The sequence below is a fragment of the Anopheles moucheti genome, chromosome 2 (genome assembly GCF_943734755.1).
Source record: "Anopheles moucheti chromosome 2, idAnoMoucSN_F20_07, whole genome shotgun sequence".
NCBI lineage: Eukaryota > Metazoa > Arthropoda > Insecta > Diptera > Culicidae > Anopheles > Anopheles moucheti.
In genome coordinates, this window is record NC_069140.1 from 86,376,808 (window position 1) to 86,395,952 (window position 19,145).

Below are 19,145 nucleotides of genomic sequence, written 5' to 3' on the forward strand. Positions count from 1 at the left end.
AATAAAAATCTATATTTAAATAGTCAAATCTGACCTGATGATTATCTTCACTCCAGCTCACGGATCTAAGGCAAAAGAGCGCGTTTCCCGACCTTATGTTGTCAGAATCTCCAGAAACTCGCTGGAATTTGAGGAATCATTGTAGTTACTGGACCTATTTTCTGACCCAATTCTGATCCAAAACTCGCAGCACCCACGGACGGAGTTGCTTATAGCAGTTTGCACCTACTGAACCTGGTTGCACCCACGGGTCAACCCGACCTCGTTAGGGTTGTCCCTCCCATCACTAGCAATGTAGAAATAGAGTTCCAGAGAACAACAAACAAAAAACTACAATGCCCACAACAAAACACTGCCCGAACACTAGGCGATTTGAGTAAAAGCTAATGAACCGTACCGAATTTTCACCCCGTTACAACACAACTGAATGCCCACCGGACTTTAGCATTGGTCATGGTTGTAAAATGACCAATGGCGTATAATTTCCACGTGTGCATCATATCGCGTGATGCATCACGCAGTGTTGTCCACCACTCCCACTCCTCGGAGAAGACTCGGAACTCATCAGTGCATCGGGAATAAACAACAGCCGAACATCAGACATTGGACCGGAAGGTGGTTAGATCCGGTTCTACTGCTCTGTTTGTTTCGCTTGGCCCCATCAAGCACGCTACCCAACACTCTTGTGTTGGTTGTTTTTTTATTGGGGTGGCAAGTGGCACTCTTTCGTCAGCAGTTTCCGGTTTTTAGCCTCCACAAACACACACTTTTTGGACGAGTGGTATTTGGAGTGGGTTTTTTTCTGTACCGACCGCTCCGCACTCGGTCGACCATGGCGAAGGTATGTTGTTGTATTCTCTCTCCTCTTTTTTTCCCGGTGATGTACAATTCGATTCGGTACGTGGACACCAACGCCACCAACCTTTAACATGAGTCCACACACGCCACCCGGGCTTCTCTCTTTCTCTAGTGATTGAGGCGCAGGGGAGCACTTTTTCCACCGTGAAACAACAGCACATTCCAAACGGGGTTTTTTTTTTGTATCCGATCGGCCAATAGCCGAGGCCTTAATTCGTATCGAGCGCCTGTAATAACAAACGGCAGCCCCAAAAAAGCGGGTAGGGCGCGGTAGCAAAAAGATCACACGGCAAGAACGTGCTGACATTGCTGTGCTGAGTGTGTTTTGCGTAGTCGCATCCGCTAGCATTGATGAAGTGGCGAAATCGTTTCAAAACTGCCGAAAAAAAATGTGCCCTTCGCCCATGGAAATGACCCTTTTGCTATCTACGGTGGTGGAGTTTGGGCAATATTGGGCCGATTCGGAGGCATTCGTTGTTTGAGTTTCTACAATTAAATCCTTCCGAGGTGGATGTCTTTGTTGTATGCCAGAGCAAAAGAATTTCCCACAATATAGGTAATTTCTATACAAGTTTATTACAACACAATCAGAGCAACAACTCGTAAATCCTGAACTCTGCAAAACCATGTCCATATTGGAGCAGAAATCCCTTCAATCGTCTTCTAATTGCGGGGCTATTAAAGATGATAGCGTCCTATTCAACGGTTCACAAACAGATTAAGGTGAAACAAATAGGTCTTCCACGCACATTTGTTTCTGAGCCATGTTCCCCCCGCGCGCGTATCTCGGATGCATTTTTTTTTCTTCCCCAACCATCGATGCAACAACCAGCAACGTAACGAGTATCCATCCCATCCGGTGACGAATCCGGTCCGTCCACATTTCACCCGCTGCGACCTAAATCATAATTAAACCCAGCATCGCCAATAAAATCAATCGCCTAATTGCACTCAACGTTCTCCCGCTCGCTGCCCAATAAAGTCCCGGCACAGCAACGACGACGACGACGGCAATCCATCGTTGCGCGGCCACAACATTCTGCCGTACCCGTTCGGCCATAAATCGAACGGACGACGCGCGTTCGCGACCAACTGCCGGGAAATAATTATTCTATTCTTGGTAATCAGCCCAAAAACCGGTCCGGCCGATATCGATCGGGAGTCGCACGGCGGGACACCCAGCCAGCAACAGGCGCAACAGGCCCCCCCTTTTCTGACCGGGAGCGGCTGTGGACATCCAGCTCGCAAACCCACGGAGATCGTTAACAGATTTTACTTTCCGTGTATCGTGCATGGCCGTTCGTGTGGTGCGTGATACTATTTTGACAGGATCATTAACCTTGTGTGAGCCGTTACGCACCCCGGAGGAAAAAATGCGTGGCCAGCAGCGACAACTATTCCCCATCCCCCACTTCCAAGGAGGAGCAGAAATTTGTCATCCGATCTCGGCCCGATCTCGTATGCGCGTTCTAACGCGACACAATGTTGAACGGGCCACTTTTCGCCCTTCGCCTGTATAGCTGAATATCACCCCCCGGGAATGATTTATTCGAACGCATCCAGTTCCCGCACAGCTTCCCTTTGGCGCTCTATATAAGGAGACGGTTGCTAACGGTGCTCTAAGGTAGCACACCTTCGTGGAAGTGGACCGTGCTCGTTTAGGGTAAATGACAGCAGCGTAAGTCGCCGTCGATTGTGGACGGAACAAGATCGGAACTCCTTATCGATCAAGTTGCACCTATTAGGTCTAATAGGCTGAGCGTAATGCGGTACAATACTTGATTTACCATCGTGGTCAAACTCATCAACCGGTATGGTTCTTTAGGCCAGAAACAGACAAGAAACAGTTATGCATTACAGTATCGTTTCTCTCGCTGGTTCATTACACTGTAACGAGAGTTAGAAAAACCCAAATATTTTTTGATTTAAATTAAGTATGCAATAAAGATATACAATGGTGATGATGAGAAAATGACTATTAAGTGTTAAGTCAATTTTCATCAACTTCTATTAAGTATTCTATAAAGTACGTTTCAAGGTTCTTTTGGTTGACATCATTGAAGTTGACCATAATTTTAACAAAACCAGAAATTAATTCAAAGAAGTAGTTGTTTTTCAACGCTATTCTTAAGAAACTTACAACAAATTGTTGGAGAATGTACTCTGTTTGAGGATTGCCCAAATATTCATCAATCGTGCTATAGAGATCGGGCGATCTCAATGGTTACTGCGATAGTCATCTATTAATATTTGTAAGTGGCGAAGTTGACAGGTTCTCTTGATGTGGAGCGTAGTAGGCTGGTTTCAGCTATAGAAACTCAAGGAAAACTTGTCAAATATTGAGCAGTGGCATGCTGGGAAGTAGTGGACCAGTATCTGGAGGACTAGCTACTACCAAAACAGGCGCTAAAAGGTTGATGATATTCAACACGTGCTCATTCTTGAAATAGTGAGCTGATATTACAACTAACAATGGGGGGAGTTGTTGATTTTTGCTCAGATGAACACTTCGGTAACACTACTTTTCGAGCAAATGCGAAATATAATAAAAATAACTCAAACTTCTATGTTTAAGGACATAACATCCCTAGACTAGGCTAGAGCAAAAGGCAATATTCCAGCGTTCACACATCCGGAATGCACTTTGTTCTTCATATCTTCTCATTTTGTGCCGAAGTCTCGATGAAAGGAATTACTCTACTTCAGTGATCAGTTGAAAAGAGATCGTTTCTTTGAGAAGTTTTGTGTGGGAGATAGCAACATTTACCTTCTTGTTGGACGACGGTACTCTGCCAGTCCTTGTCGTCCTAATAGGTCAGCTACTTATTATGGATACGATCGACATCCACTGTAGCATCTTCTGCCGTTTGTTACGATCTTCCGGCAAAACGATGAGCAATCCTTGTCTTTGACCTTCATCTTTAGCTTCTTCTGCACTGGTGGGATGTTCAATGCCAGACTTCTGTTAAACACGATCCCCTTGCTCCAATAAGGTAAAAGATGTTATTTACTATATCTGACCCACATGAATCATAGTAATTTGAACATTTCTCTCAATTCTCAAGTTCTAAGAAAAAGAGCGAACTTCTTACAAGCGAAGGGTAGTATCACTCCGACGTTTTCAAACAGCTCAGCTGTAATAGACTATGTATAGTCGAAAGAATTAATAGGTGTGGAGGATAAGCCACTAAAGTGGACCCTTTTCGATTCACAAATACCAACACGACATGATTAAAAATTACTAGATCGCTACGCAAACGCATAACCACGTGGCTGTCACCCTAATGAACATGCTTCATTTCGATTGTTTAACGGAGAATTCAATTGCTATCCGACCCGACACTTTCCACCCGCTGCACCTCTGCCCCTGGAGAGTGCAAAGTAAAAGAAGGGTAAATTTATGTCCTTGATTCCGTACCATTTGCCATCCCAATTTAGCTCAAGTTACTCTACGGAACGAGGTTTTGCCAATATTCGCTTCCTTACGAAGAACGTTACTGTTGCGATGTCTTTTGCCACTATCTACTGCTGCCATAATCAACCCTTGTTCCTTCCACATGCTGTGCAGTATGTTTTCATTGTTGCATGAGTTCTCAATTTCCCTTTTTTTTTGCACCCCGCCCCCCCATCCCTTTGACCGAGTGCGCGACGCATTCCCTACGCCGGCGATAGGTAAACGAAATACGATCGTACGACGTTGTCGGTGCCACGGCGAAATAAAATAAAACCGAAACATTTTTCCGCATGTCTGCGCGCATTAGGAACTCGACACCTTACAATGCAGCCGGAGTTCGGCCATCGTCTGGTGCCGCGTTGCAGTACGATTGCTTTCCCCTTCACGCCCGGTGTGTCGTCATCTCGAATATCCCAGCAGCAGCCTGCCTGCCAAATGGCGCCCCGGGTATATAGGGTTACACGGCCCGCCTCCATCTGCATGCGCCAATAATCTTCCCGATCATTAAATGCATCATTCCGGGGCCCGCTGGTTCAAGGTCTCCCCCGGTACGGATAGGCGGCAGCATTGGCTGGTTTTTCTTTTTGCTTCTCTCTTCTGCAAAAGCTGAACACATCTCATGCATGCATCCGGATGATGCAGCAAGTTGGCAGTGTGCACATCGCGGACGTCTTTGTGCAGTCGGAGGATGATGCCTGCAATATTCTTACCCGTCCTGGAATCCGGAGTTTTTTTTTTTTTGTTATTTACAATTCTCCCCCACATATTTTTTTTTCGCCTTTCCTCCGTAAAGCGATGGTAGCAAAAGCATCAGACAACTCGAACTCGCAGTAACGGCCGCGGTCGATGGGCTCGATGCACGATGCAGAACTTTAAATCACAAATCGACAAATGATTGCCCAGAGCGAATTGTGGATAAAGCACAATTGTGCCATGTGCGATTGGGTCCGACACAATAGAGGCACTTTTATCTCACCCGGAAACCCCGGGGAAACGCGATGAGCAAAGCCCACACGAAGCGAACGGTCTTTGTGCAGCATTTACAATGTTATTATTCGCACGGAGAGTGCACGCTGGAAATGCAGGGCCGTATGCAAAATGCCGTTCCCTCGGTCCATTGTTGGCCATGGCTTCACAATCGTATTGAATTTTATTTCTGAACACATTTATTCCCCTTTCATGCCCGAAACTGGTGAAATATCGTATCTACCTTGAAGCTGCAAAGCGTGACGGCTTTCTCCAAATTGGAATGTTTCTCATACTGTGATTAATTATGCACTTGGGTTAAATAATATTTTTGAATGAATTATCAAGAATTTATGCCAAATTGGACAATAAATCCAATTCCTTCAATTCTCCTGCTGTTAAAGTTCAAATATTGGTACATAATACTTACTCCATCCATGGGGCGGCGTAGGTCGGTCTTCACACGACAGAACCAGTCCAAAATCCCATCCGTACCAATCCCTCGTATCAATGACTGAATATCCGTCTGCGTGGTAAAAAAAGGTCTAGTAAGCCAAAAATTACAGGCATATGATTTAAAAGGGCGTTACACGCCAAGAATAGAGACTTACTCATCCAGCTTTGCGGTCTTGGCCTGCTGCAACAGTCCTCTAAACCGCTCGAGCGCCGTCGTTAGCGTCATCACTCCATCTCAATTTCGGCCTCCTACTCTCCTCCTCTGTCCATGTGAACGACCTAGAAGGACTTTACGAGCTGGATCGTCTGGTGTCATTCTCATGCCATGATCAGCCCACCGGTCTCGTAGCACTTCTCACTGTTGCGGCTCCTCCATTGTCCTTCCTAACATACGGGGCCAAAAATCCTTCCGAGCATCTTCCTTTCGAACGCATCTTGAAGGGTTTCGTCAGTTTTGGACAAAGCCCATAACTCAGACGCTTATTTGAGTACTGGAACTCTGTAATTTCTATATAGTCCTAGCTTCGACGCACCAGGTGTTTAGAGTACAGAAGTAGATTGACTTAAAAAAGATGGTCCCCGCAGTTTCCACCTCCGCTAGGATGAAGAGTTAACAAGCCCAACTCCTTGACATAGACTCACATTCAGACAAAATACCTTAATGCTAATATTATATCTTCAACTCACATCTTTCATTGCAGTGTTCACATGGGGTCGCAAAATGGGCAAAAAGTTCGATCTACTACGCCGTGGCAGCGATGCACACAAGCTGGCCGGACACGGTAGTGTAGCGCTCGTCTCCGTGGCTCCCCCGGTAGTGCCACCGTCCGCCACGTCCGCATCCTCAATGTCCCCGATCAGTGGTGCAACGTCCATCTCCTCCTCGTCCGAGCCCTGCATCAGTACGATCTGCGGCGAACCGGAGAGTGGTGTACGCAAGGGCAAGTCCACCGTCCCGCTGAAGGCAAACCAAAGTCACCGTGTCACGAACGGTTCGGCCACCAGCAACGGGCACGACCCGCTGGTGAAGCTCAACTCCGAACGATCGTCGGGCACGTTCCGGAACTTCTTCTACCGCATGGGCTCCACCGGTATGCTGAATCACAAGTCGAACCACTATCAGAAGCAACAGTTCCTGCAACAGCAGCAGCAGCACCATGAGCAGCAGAATCAACAGCAGCATTCTCATCAACTGCTGCAGCATATGTCGCTGGCCCAAACCCAGGCGGATCTGAGCAAGATGGAGCAACAGCATCAGCAGATGCTTTACCGTAGCAGCTCGACCAGTCAGCTTAATACCTCCTCGTACGTCAAGTGCGATGATCCTACCGATGGTGTCAATCTGGCTAATGGGCACCCGAAGACGACCGTCGGGAGTTCTTCCCTATCGTCACAACTCCACCTGACTGGGTTGCGTGACGCACACACCAACGGCAGTGGAACGGGTTCCAACACACCCCAGGACTCGGGCAACTCCTCGACGACGTCCTGTACGACAGCCACCAAATCGTCCAGCTGCGACGATATTGCACGTGTCGGGCAACCGTCAACCCCTGCGGAGGGTTCCCTGTCGAAGAAAAACCACTTCCCGTACGCATTCTTGCGCTCGAAGCTCTCGGTACTGCCGGAAGAGAATGGTGGATCGGTCATTAACTACAGCCGCATCAAGGAAAACCTGCTGCGTACTGGGAACCGTGGTTCGATCGTGAGTCTACGGTCAGATCTCGACAGTGTTTCAATTGCGGACTCTCAGCTCAACATCTCCGGCGAGAGTGGTAGCGATGTGTTTCTGCCGGCTTCCACCACCGACAGTAAGTCAATTGGTACGAGCAGCGACGTGGGCATCATGTCGCGCAATAACTCGATCAAGACGCTCACCGATACGGAGCACAGCTTCGTGCTGAACTATCAGCGACTGAGCAGTTGCCTGAGCAGCAACGAGTCGGGCTATGATAGTGATGGTCGACATGCAGAGGATAAGATCGACGATACTAGCAATGCGTCACTGAACAGTAGTGTGAGCTCATCGAACCACCATCACCACCATCAACATCATCATCATCACCAGCCGCAACATTCATCCGGCGGGCTTTCGACGTCCTTCAATGGTGGTGATGCGTATGTGGATGCGATCCGCACGAAAGATCAATCGTACGTGTTCGGTAGCCGAAGGCGTCTATCCTCGTCCTCCTCGTCGATCGTTTCCGGCGTTGGGGCGGGCGGTGGTTTCGACTGCGGTACGATCCGCCGCCGGTTCCGGCAGATTAAGCTGGCCAAACAGCAGGGTGACGAAACGATCGGCATCGAGCTGACGCCGCAAACCATCGGGCTGGATGAGGGCGAGTGCGAGACGCGCTATCTGGTCACCGAGATCGATCCGGAAGGAATTGCTTACAAGTGAGTAGCGTTATCTTTTCAGAATCTTCACGAAATCACATCACCGATCATCCAACTTAAGCAATCTTAGCTAGTCTTCTCCCATTGTATAATCTTCGCTCCTTTTATGAGGATGTCCAAATATATTGAAGAGAAGTTAATTAATTCCTCACCTTCCTTGCTTTGCACCGGACACACAACAGAGTTAGTCTGGCCGATCCTCGACAAAAATGGTGCTCGATACGTGCTTGCCATATTGAAGCCCATGCATAACAATCCATCTAACCACATTATATCACGCGTTTAAACTCATTACGAATCACTTTTGTTTTTGTTTCCTTCTCTTCGCTACGTTCCCGCACGACCTCATTCACTCAGGGATGGCCGATTGCGCATCGGCGACGAGATTGTGAACGTAAACGGGCATCATTTACGTGGCCTGCAGTCTCCCAGCACTGTCCAGCGTATCCTATCGACATTTGTCAACAATGTCGTAGATCTTGTCATTGCACATGACGAGTTAACTACGTTCAACTCTGACGCCAATCGTAAGATTAAGATCGATTCCCGGCCGAACGGGTCCGGTACGATCTCGATCTCGACCACCCCGGACGGATCGTCGGCGTCCTCGTCATCCTCGTCCTCACCGACGCGCGCCTCATCCAAGCCGTCCGTAACGGCGGTCGGTGGGGGCGGTGCCGGTCAGCCGAAACCGTTCCCGCTGACCCCAATCTACGCACCGTCCGATTACGTGCCGGTGTACGCGAACCGCATCTCGATCTCGAACACGATCTGCGACGATGAAAAGTGGCAAATGATTAGCAAGCAGCGCTGTGAAGCGCTGGCCAAGAACGGATACTCCCAGATACTCGGCGCGAAACGGCTCATCAAGGATAGCGATGAGGAGATGGCCCATCCGGCCCAGCCGAAGCATCTGATCGACTCGAACGAAACGGGCCTGTACTCGCTGTATCGGCCCGTTTCCCATGGCAGCATCAATCAATCGATCCGGCACCTAACGGGCGGTGGCGAGGGTAACGGGTCACGTGCGTCCATTGCGGAAGGACATCCAACCGTGCTGGTGCAGGTAATCTCCGACACGATACGTCGGAACGTTCCGATCGGTACGTCCCGGTCGACGCAGCTCGACAGCTACCGCGGGACGAAGGGTCCGAAAAGCGAGGAAGATATCCCGCGATCGGTGCAGCGCATCCGACTGCAGTCGGACGATGGTGATCTCGCGAGCAAACCCGACGGTACTGTGCCGCTGCAGCGATCGAAAACGGAGAACAACATTAGCGGTGCGCGGGAGGAGCTAGATTGTTCGCTAGATGGTACAAAGTTTGAAGCCGGCGTACGGATCCTCATCAACGAGGAGGGATCGTCTTATATTGAGGGTAAACTTATTGTTAGAACCTTTTTTTGCACCTGCAGCGCAAGAACCTAAATTAATGCCTCTCACCACACTAGGGATACACAAGTGCACCTATCTGACTGTCACCTTCTACAAGGGAGCGGGGATGAAATCGCTCGGGTTCAGCATTGTCGGTGGACGTGATTCGCCGCGCGGTAATATGGGCATCTACGTGAAGACCGTCTTTCCAAGCGGACAGGCCGCGCTCGATGGAACGCTAATAGCGGGTAAGTACGGATTCGCATCGTACCATTAGCGGCGTTTATAATAAAACCGTACGGTTTCCACGCAGGAGATGAAATTCTATCCATCAACGACGTCGCCGTGCAGGGTATGAGCCACTGCGAAACGATAGCGCTGTTCAAGAATGTCAAGGAAGGACCGGTTGTGCTGAAGCTCGCCCGAAGAAGGTAACTTCCAATACCGCAATCATGGCCGACTGCAAAACAAAAAATCCTAATTGAATCTTCGTAATTCCTTCGTAACAGGTATCATCGGGCTAAGTCAGTCGATAATCTACCGAACTGAGCGATTTCAAACTCTTAACCGTCACCTAATCGTAATGCAACGGTTTGGAGTCGGAAGGGGGCAATCGTAAATGCCCCACCAAACCACTATATTATTTATTCCACCCACGAACCCCACGGACACTTCAATTCTAGTCACCTGTTCTGTATAGTGCTTTGGTGTGACCGTGCTTCGCGGCACAACGCGTCGCGGATTGTTTGTTTTTTTTTTTAGACGAGTGCAGGCGACCTATCTGTAAGATTTCAGCGAAAGAGCAAAGCATCAACTATTCCAAAACCGATCGCACCGATCATCGAACAAAGAGTGTGTGTGTGTGTGTGTTTGTAGGAGATGGTGGAGAGCGGATTCGTACAGCACTGATGGCATACTAATTGGCACACACGTATATCTTCCCCCTCCATTTCCATTCTCATCTAACCCCTGCGACAGGACGTTTGGGCATGTGAACAGTGCGCGCAAGGCAGTAAGATAGGCCGCGATAGCTTGTCTCGAGCGTGGAACGAATTGCTCCGAATCGGACTTAGTTTGTGCGTGTGTCAGACTGCGCGTTCTACAAATAGGTTAAGAGTTCTCATTTCATTCCCTTCCTCTATCTCGCTGTTTGTACAAATCTCATAAACATATCGCGTATAGTCAATAAAGAAATGAAACATTCATAACAAACAACCACTGCGGTGTTTAAAGGCTAGCTAATTTTCTATTCCCATCACACCATGATCTACATGACCGTCGTTATTGGTGCCGATGTCGGCTACGCTCTGCTGCACCGGTTCGTCGCTTCCGTTCGCATTGCTGTCGTTTGATTTAGTGCTAACCTCGATGCGTCGCTTCTTGGCGTAGTGTTCGATGCGGTTCTCCAGACTCTCTGAAAGTGTAGGAGAAAGAAAACAAGGACGTGAATACAAGTAGACGAAAATGTTATTATAATAAATGTTGAAAGAAACAATGTTAATATTAAATAAATGTATTTAGTGAGCAAAATGAGAAAATGGTATCTGAATGATCGGAGAACTGATTTTTTTTTCTGTACTGTAATACTTCAAAGCTTTTTTTCAATGGAGTTACAGAAAAAAAGCGGACAAAACTTTAGTCATGCGTCTGGCATTCTGTGGTTAAAGTTAAATTTATGACCAGTCTTGTATACTAAAATTTCTAATATCTCATGCATGCTTTTACAACACGTTTTGTTGTACATTTGAGAGAAATATAACTACTGCACATTAAACAATTCGTATTTTGCAAGCTTACCACATTGTTGTCGTTGTAGTAACGGGCGATATTCTTTACTTTTTACCCCTTCCGTCAGATGAGCTGCTTGATCCACCGTGCGAAAACATACCAAACCTTCCAATTCATGCAACATGTCACGAATCATTGTTGCTCTATAAAATAAAACAGGAATTAATTTAAGTGAAGCGAATAAAACTAAAGCTCGTTACGCTTCTCATACTTCACATTTTGTTTCATCCACGATCCCTGCAACTCGGAGGTTGTTCGCGCCACATTCTCTTGTTTGTAGATCCAATTCCGCAAGTCGCTTCCATCCTCCGATTCCTGTCGTTCATCGTCGGAAGGTTGGATGCTTTTCTCGTTAAACAAACATTTGTACAGATTTAACGGCAAATCTATTGCCATACTGTACTGTGGTTTGCACGGATTCTTCTCAACATCCAGCAATTCTTTCACCACGGACGGTTCTTCCTTTCCCTGTCCAACCAGCAACAGCACAGCCATAATGCATCGAACCTGATGCCAAAGGAATGCTTTACCTGTTAGCTCGACGCACAACATATTATAACCTTCATCAAGATAATCTTCTTGACACATTTCGATGCTAATTGCATCGATGCTTCTTACAAAGTTTACAACCCCATTTCCAACGTCCATTTTGCAGAAGTTTCGAAAATCATGTACGCCCACCAGATAACGAGCGCCCTCTTCCATCGCTGGTACATTCAAATCTCCTTTCGGGATGAAATATCGGTACGTCCGCGAGCGACAATCGAAGCGGGCACTATACACCGGATTCACCATCGGCATCCAGGCAATGCAACGAATATCCACCGGCAGCACCCGGTTAAGCAGCGAACAGTAATCAAGCTCATCCTCTAGATTGCTCTCCTGTAGCTGTTCTTCCGGTCGAAACTTTGAACGAACATCCAGACTTATCACCTGACAAAACGCACTCACACCCTTATCAGTGCGCCCGCAACGATTGTAGTTGGAAGTTTCACGACTCTCGATCAGACATACCTTCTTCAGTGCAGCAAACAAGTGATGTTCTGTAAGTATGAAATACAACTGTTAGAAGTATTATGGTGAAGCATATTTCAAACTGTCCTACCAATCGTAGCAACGGAATCTTCCTGCGATGCAAAACCTTGATAATCCCAACCGAGATAATAAAGTCGCAGCAAAATGTGTCGCTTGAAACATTTGCTAAAATCGAACGGTCGATCCTTCTTCGTCTCTTTGCCATTTGTAACTTCTTCATGAGATTTAAGGCTTTTCTGTACAATGCTTTTCAATTGAACGTTGTGTGCTTCAAGTTGTCTGATTTTTGCCATTAACTCCTGCAAAAAGTAGAAAGAAACATGTTGAACACCTAAGCAGTTAAGCGGACTATTTTACTCTCCGGATGAATACCTCTTTAGAAAGCGCTTGCAACTCTTCATCGGTAGCCGATTTTACTTTTTTATTCACTTTTACTTCCATATTGCAGGCAGAAAATCAACAGCAAATAGGAAATTACAACAAATTACCAGCAGAAAACGTATGTTTTTTAAAGAGAATAGAAAACAAACAAGCACGCCGCTTTGACAGCTGTCAAACATTTGGCTGCGTACAGTGGTAAATAACTGTCGTTGCAAGAGCGCAGCCAAAATATGAGCTCGCTTCTAGTACTGCAAGTTTAATCATTCCGTTGAATATATCAGTGGAAATAAATAGGAAAACTCGTATAAAAATCGTTTCAAACGATGGCCACTGCTGGATTGCTCTATACAATTTCGAAGAGTCAAGTTTAGCCACTTTACGATAGTAGAAACACAATGGTTAAGAAGGTAAATATTTTATAACCTTCTTTAGCTAATAAAATCTCCAAGTTTTTCAATGATTCAAAAATTTCTCCAATAGCAATCATTACAAAAGATCATAAAACCATTTCTATGGAAATGAAACACCATGCGTTTTTCATTATATATTTCATTCAATTTTCGTTACGGTTTTTTTTTTACTTAGATTTTGCCAGCTTCACCACGTGGCGCGTACACCATTTGCTAATCTGTTCGCATTTTCGCTAGCCGATCCACTGACATGTAATACATTGGTGACATACTAGGTTTGCCCTGTTTCCGCAGACGATTTTTCCTAAACTGGGGGGGTTTTTCTTATTTTTTTTGTCGTTTTCCTGTTTTTAGCTAGATTTTCCTGCATCCGGCTGTTCACTGCTTCACGTGGTATATGGAGTATATCGGTATATATGCGTTATCGTGTAACGGTACAATAATTCTGATAAGGATGAATAAAATAGAAATCAATTGTATTGATGTAGTCGTAACCGAGAGTAAAACACATCGACGTCATGCGTTCGGACGCGGATTGCACTGGCCCTTCTCACATATAGCTACCATCTTATAACTATGCATATTGGATTTTGCGTTCAGATTACCGTTACTATTTATATTATTGTATTTGGGATTAATGGCTTTTATCGTGCCGCCCGACATGCTAATAGCACCACCGCCGCCACCACCATTACCACCGTACCGGTTGCTGCCTCCTCCGCCACGATCGTAATCCTTGATCCGACCACCGCCCCCACCGACATCGCCCCCATTCCTGCCACCTTCGCCGGGCAGCATTCCGCCGTGCGAGGAACCACCGTCGGTGTTCTTACCATTGAAGTAGTTGAACGTGTCGTACGGGTTGAAGTGATCGTGCATGCCGTTGTTGTCGTTGATGCTCGAGATTTGATTGCCCTCGAGAAAGTTGAGCGAGAATATGGTCGGAAACAGGTAGAACACCAGAAAGATGAGCGCATACAGCACGAAATGTAACACGAAGCAGGTCCACACTAGCTTGATCTGAAACGGCAAGAGTTCCAAGTTGTGAAGGGTGAACTCCACGGAGACATCGCAGCGAGACATCACGTACCTTGCCCTTCCTGCTGTACTTGGTGAAGCTGAGGTATGGGGTGAGAGCTAGGGTGAAGGTGATACCGAACAGCAGACCCGATATCAAGCCGGTAAAGTTCTGCTGCCATGGTAAGGTACCCATACCGAACAGCAAACAGCCAAGAAAGAGCATCTTCAACATCGCGTACTGTGGTTTTTTCAGGTTTCGCCAGTGACACAGAATAAGTAGCACCAGCAGCGAGGAAAGAGTTCCCGCCAAAGATGGTAAAGGACCAACCTAAAATAGAAAGTTCAGTTATTGAGGTAGCCAGTCTAAAACCAGAGCCTCAGATATTGGATCAGATCAGCAGTCTATACCTCCGCCTTGTAGGGCACGAAGATGGCACTGGTCAGGTTGCCAACGATACCCGAACCAATGTAAACTATCGCCGTTCGCAGTGATCCCAACAGACGCTCCAGATCCGCGAGGAGTATGTGTTGAAAGGCAACAGTGATTATGAGATGAACGATACCGGCGTGTATGTAGAGTGACGTGAACAGCCTGTAGAATTGATCGGGAAGATCGGTCACGATGAACGGAAACATGCCGCACACATCGTTCAAGCAGGAAACCTAACCGAAAAATCACAAAAAGACATTCAAGACTTGCTGTTCTTCCGTCTCCAAACTCCGTCAAACTCTCAATACCTGTGAACACAGTGATGCTTCGTCGTGGAAGTAACCGCGCACAAAGTCGCAGTACTCGCGCGTCGTAATGCGACACTCGCCCGATATTCCCATACAGCACGGATGGCCAATCACCTCGCAGACCATGTGCTCGGCAGTGTGATCCTTAAAGCGGAAGCGTTGCGTAAACTGATTGTTTTTCCGACAGATAGGCCACTTGGTGATGTCGTCCGGCCATTCGTGCGGTGCGATCGAGGCCGGCGCATCACAGTACTTCGGATCGAGGCCGCAGACGCTGCCCGAGATGCGTCCGCCCGGTCCCGAGTCGCCCGGGGACCATTTCTTCCACGTTGAGATGGTCTGAAGATGGGAGAGGTTAGACGTGAGAATAGTAGGCATGTCCAGCGGTTTGAGGCGCGATGGTGCCAGTACCGTAGGCCATAGTCCACGCACGGAACAGTCGGCCTGTGAGCTCTGCACACAGCCGGAATCGTCGTTGCGTATGCAGCAGGCCGTTTCGCGCTCCTGTTTTCTCGTCTTCGATATGAGATCCATTATTTTGCCATCGCGGCGCATGCAGGGCGCGTACTTCGACCCCAGGTGCACCAGGTCATCTCGTCGCGGTCCGATCCAAATGTTTCGTGGCTCGTAGTGTTGTACCTGTTGGCAAAAGGAGGGAACGGAATTATAGTCTACAAACAAATGTGCCACCTCTAGACGATGCTTACCGTTTGCAGGCTCAAGCTAGTCACCAGCACCTGGCTGCTCTTCTGCTCAAATCCGATCCCGATCGGACCAACGCCGTAACACAGCAGCGTCAACAGCAGCACCAGAATTTGCGTCGTGTTGATCCAGTACGTGAAGAACGGCCGATAGTCGTACCGATCGTCCAGCGCGTTCGGACGCAGCAGCTTGATGCAATGGCGCGATGGACGCCTCGAGTTGTCCAGTACGCTCTCCAGTATCGAGCCCGGTATACGCTGGCCGTAGAAAAACTGAAACATTGCATTGTTGCGCCCCGCCCGGGCAGCGGGATCCTGCAGATGCAGTTGCTCCTCGGCCGTGCGAGTCCTCCACCCATTGCTCACCAACGCCCGGTCCGTCTCGAGCATGTAGATTTGATGCGAATTGTCCTGTACCGCTGCACCGAGCTCCTGCTCCGGTCCGGGAGGACCCCCGGCACCATTCCCATTCGGAGCGGCACCGCACGGTATATCGAAAAACATTTCATCTTCCTGCACGGGCGTCAGTCCGTCGTAGATATCATTATCGTCGTTGTTCAACGCCACATGGGCCGGCGCAAAGCTGCGCGACCACTGCTTCTGTCTGCGGGGAATTCGGTTCCGGAGGCTCTGCACCACAAACACGATCCCGTTCAGCATCATGCGCGAAACGGACGGTTTCCGTTCGACCAGGAACTCTTCGCTGCCCTCATGCCGATAGTACGGGTTGAAGCGCTGTCGGCGATTCTGTTCCGTTTCCGGCTCATCCTGGCTTTGCGCGGGCAGTATGTCCGGCCGGTCGCTGTGCGTCAGATGATCGTTCATCACGTCCGCGCTCGGTTCGTTGGGCCGCGCATTTGCCGGATGTTCGTCCTTGAGCGAACCGAATCGCCGGATCGCGAAACGCTTCTGGCGATCTTCCCACTTTTGCTGCTCGTAGTCTTCGTGCAGCTGATCGACGCCGAAGAATTGGGAAGTGCTCCGACGGAGATACTCCTTGATGCGTTGCTTGTGCGTTAAGCGTTGCTGGCGTATCGCCTGTACGTTCCGCTGCAGTGTGGAAGGGGTGGAATCGGGTTGGAGCCGGGGCAGATGCATATGCTGCAGCTGTTGCTGCTGTTGCTGCTGCTGCTGCTGCTGAACCTGAACCTGTTGAGCTTGTTGTTGAGCTTGTTGTTGCTGATGTTGCAGCTGAAGCTGTTGCTGATGATGATGCTGCTGCTGTTGCTGCTGCTGCTGAGCATGTTGCTGCTGTAGCTGCTGAAGTTGTTGATAAAGCGGCTGCTGCTGTATCTGCTGATGTGCCTGAATGTGCTGCTGATGCTGGTACTGAATAATAATCGATGGGTTGCTGCACGCGCTGTTCAGTGCGTGTGATTGCGCGATAATAAGCGACTGCTGTGCGTTTCTTCCATCATCGCCCGGTGTTGCGAGCGTGTAATGCTGCTGCTGTTGCTGCTGCTGCTGATGATGATGGTGGTGATGATGGTGATGGTGATGTGCGTACGACGCATGCGAAACGAGTGACGGTGGGCTGAGGGGCGATTGGCGCTCCATGTCGGACATCGATACGGACGAGATCGAGAGCGGCTGCGGACTGATCGGGCCGGATGTTTGTGTCGTTTGATGTACACCGGTCGCCTGGCGGAGACTGTTGCACTGGTAGCACTGCTGCTCGTCCGACGACGGTTGGTGACCGATCACCATTGGTTCGCTCATGATGCTTACCGGTGTGGCTGCCCGCAGCATCGCGTATTCGGGCTGCAGTGTCTGACGGCCGAGCGTACCACCTCCGGGCGGTTGCTGAGTGAATGTGCAGATCGGTTGCTGACATTTACCACCGACCGGTCGTGCTCTTGGTGGTGTAGCGTAGTGATCTGTCGCATCCTCCCCCAGCCCGGAGCCGTCCGCTTTCGGCACCTTCAGACGGTAGGGTAGCGACTTGAGCAATGATCCCGTCCCGTTGCTGCCCTGCGGATGGTTGATGATGTTGATGCCACCACCGGATGCCATCAGACCGGCCATCAGACTCGCACCCAGGCCACCCGCCGTCGGTTCGTGCTGGAAGTTCTCTGGAGGCGGTGGTGTCGGTATGTACCGCTTGACCGGTGTATGTACAGTCGAGGTGAGATAGTTGTAGCTTTCGGAGGTCGTTATCAGTGGCGCATTGCTGATGAGATAGTTGCCAAACTGGTCCAGCTTCGGTTGGGCCGTTTGCTGGGGCGGTGCCGATGCAGGTGGATCTCGGAACCGTTCCGGAACGGGATATCTTGTGCTGTGGGGAGAGACAGAGAAAAACAAGCATAAGAAATATTGCTCAACTGGCCAAGAATTCCCGGCTCACTTACCGTGATCCCGGCGACATGGAACGGTGATGGGGTCCATTGCGCGTTTCCGGATAGATGATGGAATTCGGTGCGGAGCTGGTGGAGTATCGGTCACTGGACAGGCCACCCCCGGCATGGTTCGTGGTCGGAGCGGCCGGTGAGATGCAGCACGGTCTCAGCGATTCCTCGACGCTGGCTCCATACCGCTCCGTCACGGATGACACCGAAGATGCGGACGACGGCGGAAGGGTGGGCTGCGATGGTGGAGGTGGCTGCGGAGGATGGGGTGATTGGGCAACGTACGCGGTCAGGCGGGATCCCAGGTTCGAGTAGGAGGACTCGCTAAACCGCGACGGCGAAGATGTGGTGCCGCCGGTCGGGACCAACCCGGGCCCGCTCGTACCATCGCACAGCCCATCGTCGTAGTTGATAGTGGATGTGACGGTAAACTGCTGCTGATAGTGCTGGTGGCCAAACGATGACCGGCGGCTACGGCTCATGCCGTCCGTGTGCGTCGCGTGCTTCGCCAAATGAACCGAACGCGTCCACTGTGGTGTGCTTGTTTTTACGCATCAATTCCTCCTGCTCCTTTAGCACCTTCGTACCCGTTGGCTGGGATTTCCTTGGGGCTCCTTCGATGGGCTACTCTATGACGCGACGGGATTATTTATCTCTCTACTAACAAGCAAGTTGGTTTTACTTCCGTTGTGTTCTAGAAGCGAGTAGCGTCTACGACTCCTTGGCGGATTGAAGCAGAGAAGTGGAACAAAAATCGATCCTACAGCTGTCAACCTCCAAAAATTTGTGCTATCCTATTCGGCGACGGACTCGTAAACCCGTGCGGTACGGTGACCGCAAAATTTGACTAACGGAAAAATTTTCACTAGAAATACCACCCGTCACACTGGCCAGACCGAACTATCCATCATCCGCAGACGCCTGGGCCCGTCTGGGGCGATGTGGTGCCATCGTCGTTGTTAGATTTTCACCGCTGCCGCTGCACACCCGACCCATCCACAGACCCAACACAACACACAACCACCCGTGTATGGTTACACCCCCGTTCTCCGGACAACGGGCTACTGCGTTTCGGTTGGGAAGCTTTTTGCACCCGTGCTGGCGGATTACTTTCCAAAATGGCTGAGCTGGCTAAAATAAACACACCCCAAACGCACCAGAACACTGTCGGCAGGTGTGGTGGTACACGACTGTTGACCGTCACCGTCACTAGCCATCCTTTCC

General features: G+C 49.1%; 3 protein-coding genes across 4 annotated transcripts in view; 1 reads left to right on the forward strand and 2 right to left on the reverse strand.

Annotated features, from left to right (window-relative positions):
* Positions 1–10,184, forward strand: part of LOC128309558 (uncharacterized) — a 29,364-nt gene extending 19,180 nt beyond the window's left edge. The window contains exons 3-7 of the mRNA XM_053045981.1: positions 6,436–8,131; positions 8,489–9,507; positions 9,581–9,751; positions 9,817–9,934; positions 10,013–10,184. Of these exons, the coding sequence (XP_052901941.1) occupies positions 6,436–8,131; positions 8,489–9,507; positions 9,581–9,751; positions 9,817–9,934; positions 10,013–10,052 (3,044 nt within the window). The 3' untranslated portion in view covers positions 10,053–10,184. The remainder of the gene's footprint in view (positions 1–6,435; positions 8,132–8,488; positions 9,508–9,580; positions 9,752–9,816; positions 9,935–10,012) is intronic.
* Positions 9,606–12,841, reverse strand: LOC128309559 (tRNA pseudouridine(38/39) synthase). The gene is made up of 5 exons (XM_053045982.1): positions 12,699–12,841; positions 12,397–12,625; positions 11,503–12,334; positions 11,301–11,434; positions 9,606–10,917 (listed from the first exon to the last, which is right to left on the reverse strand). The coding sequence occupies exons 1-5, from the start codon at positions 12,765–12,767 to the stop codon at positions 10,742–10,744; spliced, it is 1,440 nt and encodes a 479-aa protein (XP_052901942.1). The 5' UTR covers positions 12,768–12,841; the 3' UTR covers positions 9,606–10,741.
* A 401-nt stretch (positions 12,842–13,242) lies between these two features.
* On the reverse strand, positions 13,243–18,640 carry LOC128309359 (inactive rhomboid protein 1-like). 2 transcript variants are annotated; one of them, XM_053045726.1, is made up of 7 exons: positions 17,925–18,640; positions 15,583–17,851; positions 15,287–15,514; positions 14,876–15,214; positions 14,546–14,800; positions 14,208–14,465; positions 13,243–14,137 (listed from the first exon to the last, which is right to left on the reverse strand). In XM_053045726.1, exons 1-7 carry the CDS (start codon positions 18,401–18,403, stop codon positions 13,634–13,636), a joined length of 4,332 nt encoding a protein of 1,443 aa, XP_052901686.1. In that variant the 5' UTR covers positions 18,404–18,640; the 3' UTR covers positions 13,243–13,633. The 2 variants fall into 2 exon arrangements, with proteins under 2 accessions (XP_052901686.1, XP_052901685.1); XM_053045725.1 differs by having other exon boundaries at positions 14,876–15,514.
* Positions 18,641–19,145: the final 505 nt, after the last annotated feature.